Source organism: Solanum dulcamara, chromosome 4 (genome assembly GCF_947179165.1).
Source record: "Solanum dulcamara chromosome 4, daSolDulc1.2, whole genome shotgun sequence".
Classification (NCBI taxonomy): Eukaryota; Viridiplantae; Streptophyta; class Magnoliopsida; order Solanales; family Solanaceae; genus Solanum; species Solanum dulcamara.
This window is the reverse complement of record NC_077240.1, coordinates 13,513,160-13,537,307: the sequence shown is the minus strand read 5'-3', so window position 1 is coordinate 13,537,307 and position 24,148 is coordinate 13,513,160. Positions and strand designations below refer to the sequence as shown.

Below are 24,148 nucleotides of genomic sequence, written 5' to 3'. Positions count from 1 at the left end.
TTCTCTAGCTTGCTTCCTTGTGATAAACCAGAAAAAAGAGAAACCAATAGCAAAGCATAATATACTTGCTTCTTTTTTTTCCAATAACGAAAAAATCTTTAATACCTCACTTACCGGAACAATACAACTTAATTTTCAAAATCTTAGAAATAATAGTACAAATCCGTTCTCGAACTTATACATACATGCGTCCCAAACAGGTTTGACTGCAGACTAAACATATAAGCTATGCTTTAAGTACATCCCTTAAAGAAAAAATAAATCTGTCGCAGCAGATTGTCTCATCGACAAATGAGATCCTGAAAAAATAAAGGGAGAAAAGAGTTTTGATAGTGTCTATGTTACAATCTTATTGATGGTTTTGTTAGGTCCTCTAAAAGTATACACGACAAGCACACTAAGCTCCAGATTTGGGGATTTTGAATTGCTTCTTGACAAACTGAGAGGCCTCCGAATCTCCTCGATGACACAGGATCCTAAGTAGGGTCTTGGTATCAGCACCTAATTTGCCCCTTCCGCCCTGCATTTCTAACTCACTTGCAGATCTCAAGTCTTCTATTATTTCCCTAGTCTGCGGACCATAAAAAACAAGCAATACGTCAGTCATCTAGCATTCTCGCAGCGAAGATTCAGAATAAAATGTGTGACATCTACTGGGGTTAGTGCAAGATACAGCCCTACAAACAATGTTTGAGCAGCAAGCAGACTTTTAAATATATACATATCATTTCATTTCTAGAATGAAAGTATTACAGCATCTTAGACCAATTTTACATATGCAAAGCAATTATATTCAATAGAATAGTGCTATATGTAGACAGTGTTATTGGGGGTGATAGAACAAGAATGCTAAAAGTGCATATCATACAAAGAGTTTCATGATAGAAGCATGGAGAAGCGAGGAAACAAGCATCAGTAACCAGATGGACACAGATTTGATGCAGTCAATTCTGCAAATCTCAGTACTTCATTATGGATGATATTGCTGAACTAACCTCATAACCTTGCAACTTTATCACCTGCCGAACACGTGCAACTTGATTTTCAACAACTCCACGAGGAAGCCCGTCCCCACCCGAAATGAAGAATTCCTTTCACAAACAAGCAGCATAGGTGAGAAATAACCATATTGTAAGTCCACTTCGAGATATCCAGTAGACAAAAAATGGTTTGGATATCATTAGGAGACAGAAAATTCTCGAGCATATCCAACCAAAACGATTCTGAATACCTTCAAGATCTCTAGATCCTCCTCCAATAGCTTAGCATCACCTAGGGAGAATACACGCGATGGTCCTCCATCTAATATAACTCTGAGTAGGCCATCCTGGTGAAATACGAGTTTCAAGGAATTCAAAATTTTACTACAGTTAAAAACAGAAAAACCAAGCAGCAATAAGTGCACAGACCAGTGATGCTTGAAGGAGTCCTGTTACAACACGATCCCGGAGTGGCTCCATTATCACATCACAAAGTTGATTAAGAACCTGCAAATTTGCGATGACAGTTATAACCATCTCTGCCTCTCTTTTTCCCGAGTATACATGAAAAGTGGATATATGCAAGTGAAATCCATATTATTTTTATATCCCTATAAAAATTATCTAAATCAGGGATCTAGATGGCAAAATCGATTTGCTCAGAGGGTTCAATGCAGATACTATCACATTTCAACTATTTTGCTTGGACTCTTAAAAAAAGTCAATGGGTGTGTGTCGGATCCTCCAATAGTAGTGTATTATTGGAGAATCCGACATATCTGACATGGGTGCAGTATCGAAAGTGAAGAGTCCGCACAACTTAACATTTCAATATTAATTTTGATATGCTGTAGTATAAAAGAAGGCATGGCATTAGTTACAAGGATACCCGTTACTATAGGTCATTTTATGCAGATGTTGAAAAAATGCAGCGACTATAGTTCAACTTTCCAGATCCCAACATCTCATTACACGAACGGTTTGAACAAATATGAAGACCAAAAAATACGTAGTTGAACTTCTTCCCATCACAAGAGGGAGATAAGAAGGTGAAAAGATAGCAGCAGACAGTTCATTAGTGTTGGAATCTCATGGGATAGTTACTCTTTACTGCTGTCTTCAGACTCACTTGCATCTTAAAAATCAACAAGTTATTTCTTTTTCCCCTTTCCACATTTATAACAACCTATGAATAGACTAGTCTCAAATATAAGACGCAATACCATATCGAGTGGCTCCATTACTGATTCCAACCTAGACTGTGAAACACTGGGTTTATAGAGATTCTCAATGAATGGTTCTCTCAAGTCACAGAAAATGATTTTTGTTCCTGCAATATCAATGAAAATGAATTAGGAATTATTTGCAATGAACCCAGAAAACTTGAAGAAGAATTCTCTCACTAGTAAATTCACACATTCTTCCAAGTTGTATTGTTTGCAAAGAATACAAAAAAGGTAGAGCACAAAACAATAGTCTTACCAGTAAATTCACACATTCTGTCAATTGCAGCATTGATATCCTTTCTGCTTCCATCAAATGAGTCCTTCTTCTGGAAACCTTTTGTGGCCTCTTCCGTTGGGTTCTCTTTGTTTCGAAAAAAAAGAAGTTAAAGTAAATCTTTTCCGCAAGAAGAAGTACCACTACTCAAGTGACACTCATCATGGCAAGAATTATACCTAGATTCATCGGCTAAAAATCTGAGCAGACATTGATTATCCAGCAGCTATGCTTGATGGTAAATAGATTTTAGGTCAACTACCTCCCTGATCCCCTTTTTAACTAAAAATAAGTAAAAAAAGGTTTGCAGCTCTTAATCCGTATTATGTTCTCCTCATTCTCTTTTGCAAAACATTCCAAGCACACCAAGTCATAGGCTTTACCCTACATAGTCAAAGCTTAAATGCCCAGTTCATGAAATTAGAAAAGTTGTGATTCCCGGCATTCCTAATTATGACATAATTTCCAAGAATATTTTTTTAATTATCTTGACTAACATAATCATGAAGAATATTTTACACAATCTTAGCATTTCTCTTGAATATCAATATGACTCTTAAAATAAAAGGTGATGAAACAACTTAAGATTGCTTATTAGTAAACAAGAGACCAAAAAGAGTCACTGGAATAGTAAACAATTGCTTGAATTTCACCAGAAAGAAAATAGTGTTTGAATTTTTTTTTCCAACAACCATTGCTCACAACAGAAAATATTGCTTCCATCAATTGCTGGAATTGACAGCTGAAGAGTACCAAAAAGTTGTTCAAACAAGGATCACACAGTTCAACATTTATAGAATAGACTCAACACTCAAACTCTGATAACACAAAGACTACGAAGAGAACATAACTTTTTAGGAACAGCGACCTGAAATTCAATGTATAGAAGAAGGATCTAAATACACTGTTTGATACCATTAAAATGATAGCTTTTTTTACCAGTAACAGAAGTTCAGTGTTTAGACTTTAGAGGAAGGACTCGAGATCCAAATTCTAATAGCACGAAAAGAAAGAAGAGAATAACAAGTTTAGGAATATTTTTCTTGAAAAGGTTGCAGGAGGAATGGACAGAATTGTGGTCGAAAGAGACAGTACTGCCAGAATGACCATCTGTAAGAGGGTGCATTGCTGTGGAAAAGTCGCCAGAGGTAAGAGTGCTGCCGTAGAACGGTCAATGGAAAGAAATAAGACAGTGAACTGTGGAAAGACGGAAATTTTTTAGTTGAGTAGGTGTTCATGAGTAGGGAAAACTACTTAAATCTTTACCAAATCATACACTTTGATACCTTGTGAAAGAGCATAGAAGAAGAGAGAAAAAAGTTAACTGAAATCGGATGGTTTATTACGTACAAGAGAGCTGCTTTGATATACTTGTCCTTGACCCAGGGCTCTATCAGAAACCTCTCTACCAACCTAGGTAGTAGGCGTAAGGTCTGCGTACACACTACCTTCCCCAAACTCCTCTTGTGGGATTACACTAGGTATGTTGGGTTGTTGTTGTAACAACATAAAAAGAGCGCTCCTTATAAAAAATCTTGGAACTATTAGAACTAAGGAGATTTTTAACATTCTTAACTATGACTAAGACTACTATCCATCCAACTATTCTGTAAAACAGAAATCTAAAATCAAGAAGCAGAGAATCCTCCTCTTCTCCACCTGCCACATCTTCCTTTGCTGTTCTTTTTTTTTTCCGTCTACCAGTATAAAGGTTTAGAAATGAGGAAATATGATCTCTTTTCCCATCTTTGTACTCTGTAAGGAATTACTTCCAATTGTCTACTTCATAAAACATCAAAGATGGAGAGAACCTTTCAAGATAACGAATAATTTTTACCCTTTTAAAAAAGATAAGGTAAAACGACAAATACTTATCACCATTACTCAAACATTTTAGAAAGCCTTATTAGCTGCAAAGCTAGAATTACATACTAAGAGGTGATAATAAGACATTTCAATACATTCCAAACTCAAAACAAGTTGGTTCTTACTTATCAATTTATCATGATGCTTTTTCCTCGTCCACCGCGCCCAAATGCTATCTTCCAATTTATTCAGTTGGCTAATGGCGTACTGTAAGGATAAACAACGAGGTAAGGCTTAGAATTGTTCAAGACAGAAATACATGTTCACACATGTCACAAATTCATAAAATAACTAATATTCCAGAAGAAAACAACTTGGTCTGTCTAACTAATTCAGCCACAAAACCTTGCTGAAAAGGAGTGAGCTTTTAGTTAATGGGATAGTTACCAATATATACCATTCTTCCATTTAGTTCACCAAACATGGCCGAATTATACACTACATATACACTCGGTTATATGGTGTGTATATGTTGTGTATACGTACGGATATTATATGTATATTAGCATAAAGTATACACTACCTATACAAGGTGTACCTATTTTGTAAACTAGATGGCCTAAAGGTATTGGGCTGTAATTTTCTCTTAATTTTATTAAATTTCCTCCGCTTCTAACACAGAATACTGACCAACTGTAGAATATAAGGTTCTCACTGTAGCTCATTTCATTCTTTAAACCAAAAGGACATAAAATGATGAGTTCCGCCTTTGATTCTAGACACACCATAGCTCCATTCATTATTTAAACAAAAAGGACTTGAAATGACAAGTTTCGTCTTTGATTCTTGACTTATGATTAATAGAGCAATAGGACCTTATATTTGGAATATGCTGATCAGCATAGCATTTGAGTCTTAACATGCCTGGAAATTTTCACAAATGCAAAATTTGCACAAGCATTGTTATACTCGACTATTGATTAGCTTGTCAAGGTGGATATCCTATAGAGAAGCACAACGCCTGAAGCCAAGTACATCCTATTTAACAGAAACAAACAAAAAGTTTGTTGACAACAAGAAGTTTGGTGTTTCTACTATTTGTTGCTTCATTTTACTTTCTATCTTTGATATTTTGTTGTCATTTCTTCTTCTAGCAATCCTGCTATGAATAAGTTCCCTTTTAAGCTGAGGGTCTATAGTAAACAATCTCTCTACCCCACAAAAGTAGGGGGTAAGGTCTGCATACATCTTACCCTCCTTAGAACCCACTTGTGGGATTACACCGGATATGATGTTGTATACACAAAATGTTGGGCCACATGGACAGTCTATGCAGACATTTGTTCAATTATCAGCAGAAAAACAAAAAGAAACTTCAAATACATGTTCACACATGTTACAAATAGTAGCCAAGTGAAGGTAAAGTTCCTTTTGAATACGATCAAATAAGTTCTGATTATACAAATATAATTATGCACTAAAGTATTTACTAGTATTTAATTAATTTTACATTTCTAAATATTCATAAAATTGATTACTTGGTATTCCATGAACACTCTAACATGGGCTCTTGCCAATAATATCAAGACTCATCCTCTCACGTCACCACTCAGGTCTCACTTCCACAAACAACTGATGTCTTTTTAACTATCATTTTAACTCACAATTAGACATGGAAGAGGACACTATATCTCACTGAAATATTTTGTTCTTAGGTTTTAAACCAAAAAATGCTCAATAAATGAATATATATATTTTCCAATGTTGTTTCACGTCATGGAGGAAATCAAAGCTACCGAATGTAGCAACAGAAAGGTACAATATTTCCAGTTTTCAGCATTGTCATCAAAAGATTGTGAGAGAGGATTTTTTGGTATGAAGTCATTATAGAGGGAGAAAAAAACATTTGATGCTGAAGCAGTAAGAGCTTCTTGAGATGGGTGGTGATTGACTAAGATATATGTCTCAATTTGCTGCTAGAGGCCAGTAGATTCCAACATGAAACTTCAGAAAGCTTTTCAATGTAAGCCTCCGCTCATATGGATCAATGAATCAGAAGAGGAATCTATTTTTAAGTATATTCCGCATCAAAGCAGGGGAAGAAGGGTGATAGATAACAAATCGTCTAGTTTCACGTAACTGATGCCAGTAGCAGCTTAACAAGTTCAAGCAGAATATAGACTATGATGACAAGTTAAATTATACCTTAAAAAATTACCCAAAGAAGGCTTTTCCATGACATAAGAGGGACACAACATTCACTAGTTCCTTTTGAATTCTTCATTTGGATTCCTTTATTTAAATGATAAGTCTTCTTTCTGATAAGGTAAAGTTTTGTTAATAAAAATAGCACTAAGACGATGCTCTTTCCATTACAAGGGTCAGGACTTGTTTTACACCACATTTTCAGAGTTCTTCAAATGATGAGTTTAAATTAATCCACTCATAATAAAAGTATTTCGGAAAGAAGTACTGAACTAAGCTAGAAATGTAACCAGTTAGAGAAGATATCTAAATTGAAAGACAGCAGTTCTTATATAAAAGAAATTAGTGAGAATGGTATTATACTAACTGCCCAAATTCCAACTGCCTGCCTATACAGTAATTGCCAAATGTTGATTTTTGAAAGACTTTAGCAGCAAATATCTAACTAAAATTATAGAACTTCTCTACTATCTTTTTCAATTTCTTGATTAGTTTTTCCATTCAAACAGCCCTCTCAGATTTAACATATGATGTAAGGTGATGCTATAAACCCTCTACAGGAACCACTCCTCACAGGTAATACTATGAAGTGGAGCACCTAACTCCACCTTCAAGCTGATGGAACTAGCCAGAGCCATGATTTTCCAATCAAACCAGTGCAGAGAAATACACCTTTTAGATTCAATGATAAAGGGGAAAGTGAAACATACGAGAGAAAATGATTAATAGCTTGAGATCTTATCATACATAAAGAGGGAAAGTAGAAGTTGACTAACATGAAGGCTATTCAACTGCACACAAAGCGTTGATGTTGCCGCTACGTCAATTTCAACAGACTTCAAGACATCTGGTATCCTTGTATCCTTCAACTCCTTCTTTACAAATGCCTTAATTCCATGTTCCCTTGAGTATCTTGTCAAAATAGGCACAGGTGGAACAATATCTTCCTTATTAGCTGCATGCAAATGGTAGCAAGTTCACCATGAAAGAGATAGGATAAATTTAGCAGCAAACAGTTCTGCAGAAACAAATGCAAGATATGCAAATGCAAGAAGATGAGTGGAGAAGTACAACTTTTCATAGCCAATAAAAAGAGAGCCACTAAGCAAAAGCTTCAAAGCTATTTGAAAATTGAATATGCTAAATTCGGTCAATCGGAAACTGGGATGGCGCTAAAGGATCGTCAAATGGGTACATTAGCAATTCATCCATATCATTTTCAAGAAAAGAAAGAAATAATAAAACTAGGATTTCCAATTATTAGTAACTCAGACAGAATATTTACAGTTCCGGTGGGATGGATAGGTTTGAAATTATGCTGTAAAGAGGTACCCTGCCCTTCCTACTGTCAAATGGTTTAGTATACTGCAGATAAAAAATTCTAATCTAATAGTCCCTCTCATCCATTACTTTGATGTCATTCATCAAATCATAGTGCAAGATACAAAATGAACCAGGAGACAATTAAGCTAACAAACTGCAACAACCAACAACAGGCATGTCAATTTCAATATGAAGGATTCTTCACTGTGAGAAAAAAAAAAGGAATTTAAGATTGTGCAGAAAGAAACTATATACCAATTTTATCTAAAATGGTCTTTGCATATACTTGAAATGCATTATCAATGCCGCGAAATAGGCTACCCAATTCTCCTGTCCTCATTGGAACTTTCAAAGCAAAGAACTGATCGACCGTCTGCAGTGGGAAAATTGCTCAACTCATTACAAAATGTGGTATCATATAAAAGCGTTTGCAAATCACTGTCAGCATATCAGAATCAACTTTGATAAAAGCAGAATGTTCATAGTATGAGCCACATTTTAAAGCTCACTTACTCTTTCTATTTTATTGTCCCCATCCCCACCTCCACCCCACCCTGCGGATAGGAAACTGGAGCTTCAGAAGCTTGTGAATCTACAAGTGTATATGTTCCAAAAGCTAAGTATTTTTCACTCTCAGTTTCATGCACCAAAAGTGAAAGAAGTTAGGCTGCTATAGATAATATGGACTGGAAGGACACACAAACTTCATCTTGCAGCTGACAGTAGTTTGTGATCAAACTTAGCTCTCAAGCACAAAAGTCTAGAAGTTAGATTTGGCTTCTTTAGTGTAGCATTATGCTTTCATAGGTTACTAATTCAAAGTCCAGTTCTCCCCCTGTAGATAAAACAAATCAATAAAGAAATAACTTTCCTTGTTGCTGACACAATTATCATAACTCTTCCTCCGTATTACTGTAATTCCAATCTCTATTGGTCATATAGAGATGCTGGTGGATTCTCTTCTGTTTGAAAGCTATATTTAACAAGCTTCATTTGTTTTTCTACATCTATGGAAGATCCATTCCATGATACATCTATGATTTACCAGCATATGCAGTCAACGGTAAATAAAAAGACTGAATACTACATCATCCTAGATTCTCACTAATGCATTAAACGTGGATATGTTACATGAAATTATACACCAATATGTTGCTGGGAAAAAAAGGGTTCTGTAAATTCACCATGTCTGTTATATCAAATGATTCCACAAAGAAACACGATAAACTTATGGTGTGGAAACTGAATAAACTGATTCCGAAAAAGAGAGAATTGTGAAAAATAAATATGCAAAGAACAGAGTATGATTTCTGAACCTCTTCCACAATCCTGTAGACTTCAACAATTGAACTTCCATGCCTTTGTTGAGGTGAAACCGGTATCCACCGCTGGAAAACCATAAAAAATTATTAACTTCATATGCTAAAAGGCTGGTCTTTACTTAGAAGGAGGAGTTCAATTTACTCTTATTATCATAACCGTGAATATTGAAAACAGGAGATGCTCCATTTAACTTTATTTATATAAAAAAAGAAAAAAGGAGACGACATGAGAGAGAAAAAATTTAAATGAGAAATGAGAAATGGCATAGGGAATAGAAGAATGTATAATGACTAAGGAAATGTTAATAAATGATATAATTGTTCAATGAACTACAATCAATAGATTTAGAAACTCCCGATGTTATTACCTCCTGCTGAATAGCCCGGTCAACCCAATTCAAAATCCTTGCAAGTTGTGAATTCACCCATCGTAGTACCAATGTCCCAGACACAGTCTCAATCTATACGTAAAACAATAAAAGGCTAAGAAAGTCACCAAATTCATTACAAAAAATGTTGAGCATGACACATGGAAACTTTATCAACAAAACCATCCTGCCACCAAACAATAAAAATGTTCAAAGCATTTAGAATGCCGAAGTCAGAAGACAATAAATCCAATAAGCTTAATTTACTGGCTACATAATCTTTCACTTGGAACTGCCCCAAATAAATTTTGCAAAATTACGTCACCTTAAGTTACTCCATCATAAGAATAAATAAAGAAGCCCAGGAAGAGCTTCCTAACCTTGAACAGATTTAACTTTCTGCAATAAGCATCTGATGTTCCATCAGCACAAGAAGATATGATCACTTGCATTATATCATTTTCAAGACTATCAGCAGCAGGAAAGACAGCTATAGTATCCTCGGTCAGATGTTCCGCACTATCAAGGAATGGTCTCTGAACGAATGACATTCACTCAAACCTCCACACTAAACATATGACCATGAATTAATCAAGCTACAACTAGAATTCCAGGAGATAGATTCATCATCACTTACCAATTTGATACCATAAATCTTGTGAAGTATGGATGCAGAAACAGCCGCAACATTTTGATGCCGTTGAGATAAGATAGGCATGTAAATAGTATTATCTCTTTGCAAAAGTTTCCTTGTGTGTTCCGCAAGCAATGCTAAGGGATGTTCATTTGTTGCTTGTGATATTGCCTCAACATCCTGTATTATCTGCACAAAGCAATTATTCATGACAAACAGAGAATTTCCCTTCTTGCCCAATCTAGAGGAAACACAAAACTGAATAACCGCACTCAGAAACTAGCTATGATGCACAGGGAACAGATGCTCCCAACAATCAACATCGCACTATAGTAAGATGAGAAGGCTACCAATCCAGGGAACAGTTGGTCTACTTGTGTTGTTAAAACCATAGGAAGCAAATCAATCAGATGTAACTTCTGGAAAACAGTCATTTTGTGGGGAAGTATGTAAAACACCCTGTCGCTTCCTGTGAGAAGCCTATTTAACACAAGTGCACCCAATCTCAGGAGATTCATAACATGTTAGCTGTGAAATAGAAAGTAAGAAGACCTGGGGCAGTGCTCTTGGTCTTTTCTGATCCCATTATGTTCTCGATTATTTTAGTATACCATTATAGTAAAACCACATGGCATGGCAATACATGAGAAATTTGGATGGACTGTTCAACTGGTCAAAAGACATATTAAAGCCACTACTAGTTTATGCTACCGAAGTTTCTATCGAAAGAGAAAATGCTTACTACCTCTAATTGGCTGTGCTGAGCTGATAGACTTTGAGCTTCAAGTTCTTTTGATAAAAGTTATAAAACCAGAAAGTTCATAGACTAGTTTCTAGACTTGGATTATTACATTTGGTATTAGAATGGAAAAAGTTAGTCCAAAACAATAGAGACTAACTGATAGATGATCTGAAGGCAAGACACTGTAAATCATATCCACCTCTTGAACCAGTCATACCGATCCATTAACATACCTCATCAGTGGTACATATAATATTCTTTGAACAGATAAGCTTCTTAGGCTGTATAGAATGAGGATTTCACCATGACATTTATATGTAGCTAAGAAATAGAAAATGAAGATAAAAGAACAAAGAACAGATTTTAAAGAACCACACTTCGCGTACGGAAGTTCATAGTTAGGGTCCTCTAATATCTAAAGAAATTAATCTAACAGATTGTAGAGTGCATTAGGGTCTTCTACCAACTGAAGAAACTAATTTAACTATTCTTTGAACAAGCACTTCCCCAACATAAAGAAAGATTTCAACAGCAATAGTTATATTCAGCAACCAATTTAAGTTTCCTTTTAACAATTCTTTACCCTCATAAATGCATTTTTGATTGAAGATGTCACGTAGAACTCTATCTGCTCTTTATCTGATATTGTTGCAGACTCCATTGCCTGCATAAACAACAAATTCATAAACAACATTATTATTTATAAGCGTCCACATATGTGAATCTTATGATTCATAGTGAATTCACAGACAGCAGATATAGCATATGATTCGATTTCCCAGAACAAACTTAAAATAGTTCACCATAAACAGGTAGGTAGTCAGACATACCATTTCAGGTTCTTCTAGAAGAAGCCTTCGAACAAGTATAGCAAGTGCCACAGTGTTTTCCATCATCGCCGACCCCTAAGCCAAAAACATTAACTAGTTTTTAGACACAGCTTTCCTGTACTGTAACTTAAACTAAATAATATCCTAGAGGCAGAAAATTTGAAATAACGGCAACCTTTATTCATGGGAAAGAGTAAATTTGGAAGTTAGATTCTTAGTTTTAAATTGCTAAATAGAATTTACAGTACAAGCTCTAAATTGATCAGTATATGCATTACCACAAACAAAAATTTGAAACAGGAAAAGACATGTAAATGTAAGTTAAAACAAATGACTTATCATGCGCACAAGATTTGCAATCCCCTGATTAAAGTAAAACAGAATTGTTCATGAACCTCAGCATAATTGAGATGGTAGTCTCCCAACTGCTTATCAGCCCATTTTGAAATTGGCAACAGGAAAGACTGCAAGAAAGTCAACTCTTGGAATCCCTTGTCAATTTCAACTCTAGAATGCAAACTCTTCAAGTGCATTCTCTCTTGTGGTCCCCTTTGTTCCTTTAATGGTATTTTCTTTAACTGTTCAATGACATATTGCAAGATCCTTTGCTCTCCCGTGATGACAAACTGCAACAACAAAAGAGACATATATCGAAATAGGACAATCACACACCAACAATAAGCAAAGAGGAATTGATGGAGGGATCAGCTTCAACCAAGTAACCAAATTTGAAATAAGGGTGGGTAACCAAATAAGAAGAAATTGTTGCAACATGTCAGGACTTTGATTACAAACAGTTAAATAAAGAAGAAGGAAGCAATTGCATAACAGCCCATCGCATATTGGGATAATTTTTTTTACTTAAATTTGAAGAAATTAAATTATGTGGATAGAGGAGAGGATGAGGATTTTGTATTCCAGATAATTCAGCTAGATTAAGTTGCAACTGTAAGTGACTAATCACAATCTTATAGGTAGTAGGCAGGCTACAAATTCTTCAGTAACTTAAACCAAGGTTATTTCAAAATGATGGGTAGTTTGGTCGTCTTTGGAAGTTTCACCAAGGATTGTCGATATCTGTATTAATAAACGCATAATACCCGAGTTATCAGAAAACATAGCATATGGTATTTTCCATACAACCTTTTGTTAATTGTGAGTAGTAGAATTGCTATCAAAATTATTAAGATTCAGGTTCCTACAGGTACCACAAACGGAGTATAAATCGGGTACTAAGTAGGGAACAGCAAGTACAACCTCACATTTGATGCATCATTAGTTTTACATAAGGATGAAGCATCTAAAATGGCGACTCAATACTCAAGAAGAACACTCAAACAAATGAGAAAGTAAAGTGACGGCCACTCTTGGTCACCCCCAGATTCATTTTATGCAAAAAAGTAAATTGACATTGAATGTTAGCATAGGCCAAGAAGTACTACAGGAGGACATCAGCAAACCTAAGTAACATAAAAAGAACAAAGCCTTCCAATTTTTTAGCAACTCAATCAGCGAAACAAGCTTTTCCTGGTACTTCAGGCTAGATTCAAGAAATGTCAGTTTCTTTTATAAGAGCCTGTTTGGATTGGCTTTTGGCTTATTTTTATCATTTTAGCAAAAAACCAAGTGCTTATAAGCACTTTTTTAATTTACTCAAACACTCCAAAAGTGCATAAAAGCTATTTTGACTTTAAAAAAACACTTAAAATAAGTCAATCCAAACAGACTCTAAATAGATAATTGCAGGCTATGCCACAATATTCCAAAGAGCTTGTGGTCCATCACTACTCAAATAATTGCTAAAGAAGTAAAATCTACTCCAAACAATTGATATACAATCAGCAGGTTAGTACTCAAGCAAATGCTAGTAAATGTTTTAAGCAACTCTGAATAGAAACCAGTAATTTTTTTGTCATTTTATACCTGTCGAAATAATACCCAAGTATAGCAAGTGTAGTGGATGGTTTCTGTAATTCCCAAAATATGCCATGTGGACTTAAGAAGCTCCAAAATTTCTTCAACTTCCTGATTGGAAAAGATGAAGTTCATAGTTGTTCATTCAAACCTATAAATCGATTTCCAAAGGAATGTACTCACATAACATCATTCATTGCACTAGTGCTCAGTATTTTACTATTTTACGAATAGAACAGGTAATTGTGTTCCCATAAAACAATTGGACCTCAATCCCAAGCAAGTAGGGGCTCGGCTATATGAATCCTCACTGATCATACCGTTCCATTTAAGCTCCTTCGACCCATATTATTTATAATTTTTAAAAACAATAATAATAACAATAATTTAAAAAGAAGTTCTAGAAGTTCTATATATTTTCGAAATGCATATAAATCTCATACAAGACTAAAGGACTCCTACAAAACATAAGACCTAAAGTACTACTAACGTGACTAAAACATAGTCCCAACTAATAGGTATTGCTACATAAACCTTGTCTATTGTGACCTATTATTTGCTATGTCTACATGGATTCCAAGAGATTGTAGGTTTTTCGAGACAATTTCCTTCCATGTGATTTTATGGCTCATCCCCTTTTAACACCTTCACTCATCATGTCCCTCTATTATAAACACCACATACCAAGACTGTTAATCAAAATGATCCCGAAGAATATTACCTTCTTTTTTTAAGAGAAAGGTGACATCCCAACAGTATTACTTTCTAGTGTACAAGAAACAAGATGGTCATCTTTATCCTGGCACCGTAAGTCATAGCAAGAATGGCAAGAAATTCTATTACAGAATCCCAAAATTTTAGAGAGAATGACATTCAAGTGGGTTTTAACTGACCTCTGTGAGCTTTCCCTCATCTAGAACATCAAAAACGCTGAGAAGTAGTTTCTCGTATAATTTGACATTCAGGTGATAACCATCAGCCCAGTGACATACTTCACCAGTTAAGTCACCTCGAGCTGGCCTTTCTCCCAGTGGCAAAGCGATCTCTCGTAAAGATTTTAAGCATTCTGTCCTTTGCAGCTCTGCTGCGGGAGGAGGAAAAGACTGAAAGAAAGAAATAATAAATTTTATGGCATATCAACTGGTATAGCATCACAATAAACCCTTTCTTGTAACATTGTTTCTCAGGACATAGGCATTCATAGTATATGGTATCAAAATGTCCTTGGATTGAAAACAAAAAGAAGAAGATGAGAGTGCACAAAATAATGATGAAGAGCATCAAACAAGCAAACAAGAACAAACATCAATAATAGCATGCCAATTACACTATTTCCATGGGTCAATAAAGATTTTATATGAACGAAGTCCTTTAGGAGAGTACAAAAGCAGAGACAAGAATAAATAGAAGTCCAAGAAGATAAAACATGTCAATTCCAAAAATAAGACACTTTTTTTTAAACCATGAAATCCCCGAGAACCAGGGACAGACATTCGAGACTCAATAGATAATGAACCTCCAATATAAAAGATGAAAACCTTCTTAGTAACTCGAACTTTTATTCTAAGCAATTCTATAATTAGACATATGATGATCAAACTTAAAAAAAACAGAACTCTCAAGTAAATCAAAAATGTATTTAATTTGTTTGAAAGAAGTGGAGTGTATTTGCAGTTTCAATCCATCTATTTATTATTTAAGATACTTATTTTGGCAATAAAATTAGGAAAATGAAATCCAACTAGGGTTACCGTAAATATACATTCATTACATCAGCCTTTAGGCGAATTGGTAAATCATGATTCAATTTGCAATTCCCTTATTGAAAAGAATGATAGGTTAAATTATAATGTGTTGGTTTGTTGTTTGTATAGATGATATAGGGCCACGTGTTTACTGGCTCTTCCTTTTATATTATAGGTAAATAAAAGAGATCCCTAAACTTGATCAAAGCTGAAGTCTTAAAAATGCACTGAACCAAAGTCATTTCGGCTCGATTGGTTTCTTTGTTTGTGAACTAAAAGTCGATTAGAAACTAACTAAACCAACTGAATGCATAATGTTACTCAAAGTCGGAGGTGCGGTGTATGTTAAAGCATGTGCACTGACTACTTCAAATACTAAGTCCGACACTCTGAGTTGAAGCTGAATAAAAGAGTACTGAAGTTCAACTTGAGAAAAAATTGTGAAAGTTGAAGATTAAAGAGTAGAAACCAGTTTTTTTCTTGAAAGACGCAATCAGACCACTACTTTAAGTCCGATTATTGAATTACACTATTTTCAAAAAAGTTCAAATATTAAAGTTCAGTATTTGGCTATTTGCAAGGATGCATGACCAAACTAGAATTACAAATAGTTGAGTTAAGTATTAATAATAAAGTAGAAATTTCTCTACAGCAAAAGTGCACACCTCAGATTCCTCTATCTTAGCTAAAAGAACCCTTAGCTCATTTGCTTTTCGCCCAGATTCCCCAAACCCTACAGCAGGATGATTTATGAGCCCCTCCTCCAACATGTTTAACTGAACTGACAGAAAAAGAATATGTAACAGAAATGTTAAATAAATTATCATATGAATTTAGTTGTATAAATAAACAACTTTGCAAAGCTCGCTACAGCAATTACAAAGAGGAGGGGAGGAAAAAATTGAATCATCATATTGAGTGGGAAAGACAGCACTTACTTGTCTCTTTTGCCACTTAATATACGACTTTTTGTCGGAAAACTCGGTGCGTGAAATACAACATAACAATTCCAGTGGGATCAAGATTGTATTCATCCTCTTACCCACTTTTCCAACCATCGCATTAAGGAGACCAAGTCTAGTCCTGACATCCATGGCCTCAGAAATCTGTACATATTAATCAGGTAAGAACCCAGTAAGTATGAAACTGTAAATTCCTAAATAACAGAGTTTGAACCCACAACATGCGCCTAACTCACATATCACTTGTTGCTCTCTTACCACTACACCACAGCCTTAGGGCCATTAGAAGAGTAAACTTCTTATTTGATATCTGTCCACAAATATCATGTGTATTGAGGTTAACACCATAAAGTAGGGGGGCTTTCGTATTTGTCATATCATTGCATCTTCAATATCTCTCTTCCCTCTTTATCTAACATTTCCCTTTGGGAAATTTATCCCTTTTTGTTAGCCATCACTTCTATGATTTAATAATGAATGTTTAACCAAATTAATTGTCAAAAACATTGAATCTATAACTCCCTTTCCTCCTGTCCAGCACTAAGAACACTATTTACATTATATACACACTACCAACTGGCAACTGATGGAGACAAACACCATACACCAAGCAAATCACCAACATAACAGCACAAGGCAACTCTGTACTTTGATAGTATTTTTACACCTCTTGGCATAACATCTCAACCTTAACTAACAAACTGTAGTCTCATAAGCCTTATTCCCTTTCATTAAGGCAAAAAAATTACTGCTTTTTAAGTTGTTTCATTTCCTAAAAGATTTGCAATGAAACAGCAGGCAACCTATCCCAACTTGTTGAGTTAAGGGCAAGAAACTAATTAGATGTCTATCCCACTACTGGTGTGAACCAAACAACAGAAGCTAACCACCAATCTATTACATAATTCCTCGAAATAATACTTGCATCTCACTCTGACAGGCAACATTACCTCTACACAGCTAGTCAGACCTTGCTTCACAAGAACCTAAGGATACAACATTCACTGAAACTTTTAAAATTGAGGCCAAGAGACTGCATTTCTCGAAACAAGTCCACCTCAACTTCCAAGCAACATCACCCATTGCCTCTAGTGCAACTTGAGAGAACAAGACCTCCCAAAGCAAGCAAAATACTTCACAACCTTCTCTACTTCTCTTGTCCTCTACCTTCTTTCTTTACCAGTCCTCCCCAACCTCATTTATCCTTTTGAATATGCACCATCACCACCTATACCCCAGAAGCAAACCGTCATCAATCACTTGAGGTAGCAGGCATTTCCAGGATGGTTGAGCAGGGTCGCAAGCTATGGGTAGCTTAAAAGGAATAAGATACCATTGGAATGGGAGAGAAGGGAAAAAGTTTGTTGGGCTATAAAAATTCCACATAAATTTCTGTTTAGTTTTAGTAGAAGTAAAGTGGTTCATCCTTATAAAGTGGCACATTTAGGGTGATTTTTTTTTTTTTGAGGTAAAAAAATAAAAATAGGGGTTGACCATTTAAGAGTGTAAATACAAGTAAAGATTAAGAAAAAAAGGTAACAAGCTCCTTCATTTTCCTACCTCCATCTGGACACGCATTGTCTCCAACAAACTGACCAGTCCAGATAAATGCTGTGACTGGGTCATTACATTTTCACTCTTACTACGGCCCAGCTTCCTCATCAATCTAGATTTCTTCTCCTTCTTTTTGTCCTTTGATGGTACAATGAGGCCCCTGTGCATACAGAATGCATATTAAATGCCTTTAATTAATCGGATGGGAGATGTTGCAAACCAAGAAACAGAAAAGGCGGAAATACCCTGAAGCTCCAGCAGCAGCCAGAAGGATCTCATATGCTGTTTCACGGAGATCATCATCGCCAATAGCTAGGAAGAAATACAGCCTGAAGTATAAGTATCTCCCATCCATCCACGTAAAAGCAAGAAAAGAAAACATTTTGAAAGAAGATAGTGGAATCTACAAGTGAAGTAGTGTAACCAACAAGGAAATACTGGAATAGAATATTATATTAAACTGTTTGTTCATCAAATACTTGCTCCAGTAATCAATCTGGAAGTGCCTATTACGTGCCAACACATGCATTCAGGGCTTCAAAGATTGTATAAAACCAAAGAATTCAAACATCAAAAGGCAAAAAGAAGTACGGATTTAATATAAAGCTCCAAAACAAACTCTTGCACCCCACCATAGGCTGTTAAAAAAGTAAAGGTAATATAAACTAGTTAAATGGATATGATTACCCCACTTCGTTCAAGTTCACATTTAACATTTATCACGATATTCCCCAAACAGACTTCAAACCAAGGAGGTGCCAGAAATAAGTGAGGAACAAATGACATCATCTTAACACTGGTTTTCATGCACAAGCACAGAAATTAACTTATCATTTGATTAGGATTTATGAAAGATGGAATAAGCTTCAGAACAAATTGAATTATTGCTACCAAGTACGAGATAGGTTATCAGGGAAGAGTAAGAAATACGCGAATGTTCATTGAAGAAAACATTAGTGGGAACTCTTTAAGCTTAAAAAGCACCAAATGATAATTAGGGCCGTTAAAGATCAGGAATCAAATTTATATAACTATCTAAGTGATTCTTTTTATAAACATAATCAAGTGAATAGTGATTAAAGGAGAAAATAATAAAGAGCTATAACAAAATAAAATAAAAATTTAAGCAATAAAGAGAGTTGCATCAGAATATTTGAGAATTAATAATCTGACAACTAGTTCTGTTTATGATAGTCAAAGGTCAGAAAAACATTAAACAGGCATCAAGATAGTGTTAACTCTTTCTAATCTAGAAAAAGATATAGGATTACAGTTTTAAAAAATTAAATAATGCCTATCAGCTGGAAGAAGTTAGAAAATCCAAAAAATCACACAAGTATGCTGGAGATTAAGGTGGATTCTTATGCTCCTAATAAAAAGGGGACTGATATTCTCCCAATATCAAGCTACTATAGAAGTATGATATGTTCACGGCCTTGGTGCATCGCTCGAACAGCAATTAATATAGATGAGAATTGATATCTATTTATCATTAGTATACACCACAGAGCGCTTATTAGTACAGTGGTTAAATCCCTTTATAGAAGAAATCCATTTATCATTATGAGTGAAAATTGCACAGAAATTAGAGCAGTTATATGATACATCTACATCAATGTTGTTAATAGTTTCCTAGTCATGTGTCAGCATCCTAAGCACAAAGTAACCAGTAATATAAATATAGAACCAAAGAAAATTTCGAAGTACTCTTACTCTCCCGGTCTCTTCTTCTTTCTTTTTTTTTGAAAATGGTAACCATTACTCTCCCCGTCTTTTATTTTTCTGGTATAACCAGTACTATAAATATAGCACCTTAGAGCTAAAAAGCAAGCAAATTACAACCTAATACTGCCAAAAAACGGCCACACTTATGATAGTGGAAGTTACCGGTCACCATACGGATATACACCTATAATAAGCATGCTTACCAGTAGCAAATGACGGCAATCCAAGCACAAGATCAGCAGCATCATTGAGAACTCTTCTTGAATACCTTCGACTGTCAACTTCATCTAGATCATCGTCATCATCAAAATCCTCAATGTCGTCAACTGTTAACTCTTGTTGTTGTGTGGAACTGAGAGACTGAGATTTAGATAAACTGGACAACTCTTCAAATGGTTCAGTATCAATTGATTCTGACGTTGAGAGTGTTGCCAAAATTGGTGATGGTGTGGAAATAGGGACGGGCGGGGGTAATCTTCTTGGAGGCAAACCCGATAGTTCAGGATTTGTAGCTAGAAAGAATTCATCAGTTGAACCTGCATTACACTTATACCAAAAGGAAACCATTGAAGAATGAAAATAAAACATTGATGTGAATAGAACACACGAAATAATTCTAAGCTGCAACAGATAAACCTCGGGAACTGGAAACATTCACATATAGTAACTCTTGAACAGAAATTAATGTATGTGCAAGCACGAACAAGAACATTCATAAATAGTGACCATTGAACAGAAAATAATTTATGTGCAAGTCCGAATTTACCATATGAGGGAACAGAGTGCTGTCATGATAATCTCTAATAGCTTCAGATAGTTCAAGTAGTCCGCCTACAAAAAAAAAAGAGAAAACAACAAAAAAATAAGGCAGCTAAACTAGTTGAATGTTAACGGGATAATTGCAATCTATTCCCTACCTTTTCTTGCACAATTGAGGACAAAATCAACGCTGACTTGATCAAGATCCACATCATCCAAGGAAACAGCTCCGGGAGGCATTACCACCTTCTTGATTAAGCTTCCTGAAAGTATGAAATTCAATAGTATCCGCCTATCTCTCCGAAATCTTTGTAAAAGCTCTGTAGAGTTCTCCCTGAAAATACAGACAACACATTCAATTGGAGCAACCCACATTGTGGTCCAGTAAATTCTCTATTACCATATCACCTTAACTGCTTAAGAACTTCAGATTTACTTCAAACTAACTACAAGATCTATTAGTCTTGTAAACTTACGCAAAACGAGGAAAGAACCCATTAGATTTTAAAGTTTACTTACTCTTCCATGGCAACTTCAACGTAACCCCCACTAGCTTAGCAGCTCACACTTGCATTCACCAACTGACAAAAAAAATCCAAGATTCTTGAAGTAAATTCCAAAATTGAATTAAATTTGAACAAGTCAAGGGGGAATGATTCTTAGAAGTAAATACCAAAATAGGTAAGAAGATCAAAACTGAAAAGATCTCTCGGTATTCAAGACTTTTCAAGAAAACTGAACCGAATCTTTCAATTAAGGTGTGAATGCAACTCTGTCTGACTGAAGAAGGAGAGTTGGTGACGCTAATGAGGATGACCGTAGTAGTACATAAAAGCTCGGTGGGATTTCAGATTTGTATATAGTTTCGCCTTTTTCTTTTCTCCCCCGAAATAAATTTTTCATCTATAAGCTATGGCATTTGAAATTTGGTCTCATCTTTATTTCTTAATTCTATAGGCCAGATTATGCCGTGTAAATTAATTTTACGCAATATCTGCTGCTAATATTTTCACCCACATAGATTTTTTTATTTTTTTTTTGGTAGAAACATAGATAGTTAATAACCTTACTTGCCAATATATATAAAAATTTAGATAAATCAAAATAAACTATCTAATATTTAGAATTGATTAGAGAAAATTTGTATTAGATTGGTTCAAATAAATTATTTTGTAAAAAAAAATATTGCAAGTTACAACACAGTTTGTACTCAAGTAAGTATATTTTCAAATAATTCAAGTCGTTAAAATGTCTAAATATATCATGTGTGCACTCAAACGATAAGCGACTGCGAATTTTTCTTATTATCAAAAAAGAAAAAAGTTCTAAATATACCATCTTCTTGATTAAGCTTCCTTTGACAAGTGGTTAACACTAAATTTAAAAGAGATTTGAAATTCACATGATATTTTATTACTAGTTTAATTTTACACTTTGACCTCAATTAAGTAAATTCATTCACTTGGGTTTCTACAAGACTTTGTTTTTTTAGTTTATATTCTTTAAATTTATTTTTCGTGGAAAAAACAAACCTCTGAAGGTTGATTTATGCAAAAATAAAATAAAAATTAAACTCGAAAGTTTGATTTCACATGTAGAATTCGAGGATAAAGATAATATAGACTATGGTTTCGAGGACGAGAATAGATTGAAGGTGCGGAAGAAATTGTGTAGCCGTTGCAGTCATACATACACACAAAATCAATGTCGACAATAAAAAGCCCAACCTTTCGGGGATTCTAAGTGGTGAACAACACAGAAAAATATGACAAAACCACAGAAACATCTAGAAAAATCAAAAGAGAGGCATCCCTGGATAAAAGGAAGAAAATTAGCTCAACAGCTTAAGAGACTGGCAGCGAAACATCAATAATGAGAATATGGGGAGATAGACCTCCACAATAGTCAGTCCTAGTAGTCTCTGCAAGCATTTAACTTATTTTATATGGTTGTTGCCATAGCACGAGGAATTTTCTAGGGGTGACTTGTGCATTGCAAATTATATATGGAATGCCTTTTGCTCTACGAATGGGTGACAACCTCAGGCCTCAACTTCTTGTTTACCAATCAAAAAAATTGTGAATCCAGTAAAAAAAAATACTATGAACTTCTCAATTTATTAGCTCTAAGAACACAACCTAGTGAATTTTCTACCCATTAAAGACTGCTCTACCTTTCTCTAAATGCTCCTACTATTGGCAAAAAAATACAAACCAAATAAATGCGCAAATGAAACATGTTCACATTATAAATAAAAGTTAAGGGAATAAAGGAGGGTGAACTATCAGGAGCTTTGTAAAACACAAGCATCAGGACTAATTGAACTCTAAATAGAGACATACTACTATGACATGCAATCACAAATGACATCACAACGAATATTACCCTTTAAACAAAATCTCTACAATTGAGAAAAAAGAACAGACAATCAACAAACTCCAGAGTCCACGTTATCCAATCTGACTTCGAGAAATAGAACTTGATATGTCATATACACAAGGATTGCCCCAAGGCTTTGGTATAAGCGCACAACGCGTCATGTATGAGTTAGGTGCATGTCACGGATTCAAATCCTGTAGTAGAAAAAAGCCTTGTACTTAGGTGGAGAAGGATAGAGGGGAGCGAGCTCAATATCCACCCGAATTTCGAACCATGCACCACTAGCCGCTTCCCCCTTGGGGTTTTCTTTGGTTATCAAAAAAGAAGGCATACATAAAAGGATTTGATCTTGTCACATTCAATCACTATCCAAAAGTCCCTAACAAGGCAAACCAGTAAGAGTTCTGCAAAACAAGGTTGCCTCCATAAATTGAACTATGAATAGAGCCAAATAATCAAGGAATACAATCACAAATGACATAATAACTAACATAATTTCTTTAACCATCATGTTTTTTTTCCGGTGGAAATGAGTGTACTTACGAACAAATTCCATATTGCCAATCTGACTTCAAAATCATAACTTAAACACATCAAACACAAATTAATTTGGTTTTAATTCATGAGATCACTCCCCCAAAACAACTATAAGACTCGGAACATTGTCAAATTCAATAGAAATAAGTATTAAAAACACAACTAAATTCCTCTTTTTTGAGTTTCATACCTAAACTATTGGGAGTGTGAATTTCATATCTAAACTATCACTTCTTAGTTTGAGAAACACACCTCTCTTTTTATTCCACTCTCACCATGGTATGTGCTACACTCTCTCTTCCAGTTTCTCGAACTGAGAAGTGATAGTTTAGGTATGAAATTCACACTCTCAATAGTTTAGGTATGAAACTCAAAAAAGAGGTTTTGAGGGATAATTTAGATATGTTTTTAACTTATCTCAATTCAATATAATGTCACTCCTACAAAGCCCCTATTACGTACATACAGTGACAACATGAACTACATAACATGGACAAAAAATAAACATAGCATATTCTAAACATACCCAAAAAAAGCCCTAGAAGCAAAAGGGTAATTGGCAGCAACAGAAGCAGCAGCAGCTGAGGCAGCGAGTTTGGCTGAGAAGACACCATTAGAATGGAATGCTTGACCTGTAAAGCTTGAATTTTTCCTCAGTAAATTCAATACAATAGCTATTCCCGCCATTAAAGGGGTTATCCAGAATCTCTTTTGTTCTATAAACAAAACAACTTATTCTTTAGAATACTATCCAAGATTCAACATCATCCCCAAATTTCTCGATTCAAAAAAATAATCTCAAGAATGAAGTGCTCTTGATTCACCACTTATTCTTGTTGCACGATTGATAAACTATAAAATTA

The 24,148-nt window shown here is 35.1% G+C and overlaps 1 protein-coding gene across 2 annotated transcripts; it reads right to left on the bottom strand.

The window, feature by feature from the left end:
* Nucleotides 1–110: 110 nt before the first annotated feature.
* On the bottom strand, nucleotides 111–23,844 carry LOC129886397 (protein unc-13 homolog). 2 transcript variants are annotated; one of them, XM_055961069.1, is made up of 27 exons: nucleotides 23,812–23,844; nucleotides 20,889–20,950; nucleotides 20,528–20,703; nucleotides 20,377–20,441; nucleotides 19,814–20,156; nucleotides 18,131–18,197; nucleotides 17,892–18,045; nucleotides 16,308–16,475; nucleotides 16,035–16,145; nucleotides 14,518–14,727; nucleotides 13,634–13,735; nucleotides 12,106–12,336; nucleotides 11,711–11,785; nucleotides 11,464–11,544; nucleotides 10,142–10,327; nucleotides 9,885–10,040; nucleotides 9,505–9,597; nucleotides 9,131–9,202; nucleotides 8,070–8,187; nucleotides 7,268–7,446; nucleotides 4,472–4,553; nucleotides 2,463–2,567; nucleotides 2,204–2,310; nucleotides 1,410–1,487; nucleotides 1,232–1,327; nucleotides 996–1,091; nucleotides 111–571 (listed from the first exon to the last, which is right to left on the bottom strand). In XM_055961069.1, exons 2-27 carry the CDS (start codon nucleotides 20,894–20,896, stop codon nucleotides 398–400), a joined length of 3,333 nt encoding a protein of 1,110 aa, XP_055817044.1. In that variant the 5' UTR covers nucleotides 20,897–20,950; nucleotides 23,812–23,844; the 3' UTR covers nucleotides 111–397. The 2 variants fall into 2 exon arrangements, with proteins under 2 accessions (XP_055817044.1, XP_055817043.1); XM_055961068.1 differs by lacking the exon at nucleotides 23,812–23,844 and adding an exon at nucleotides 21,043–21,283.
* Between the last annotated feature and the right edge of the window lie 304 nt (nucleotides 23,845–24,148).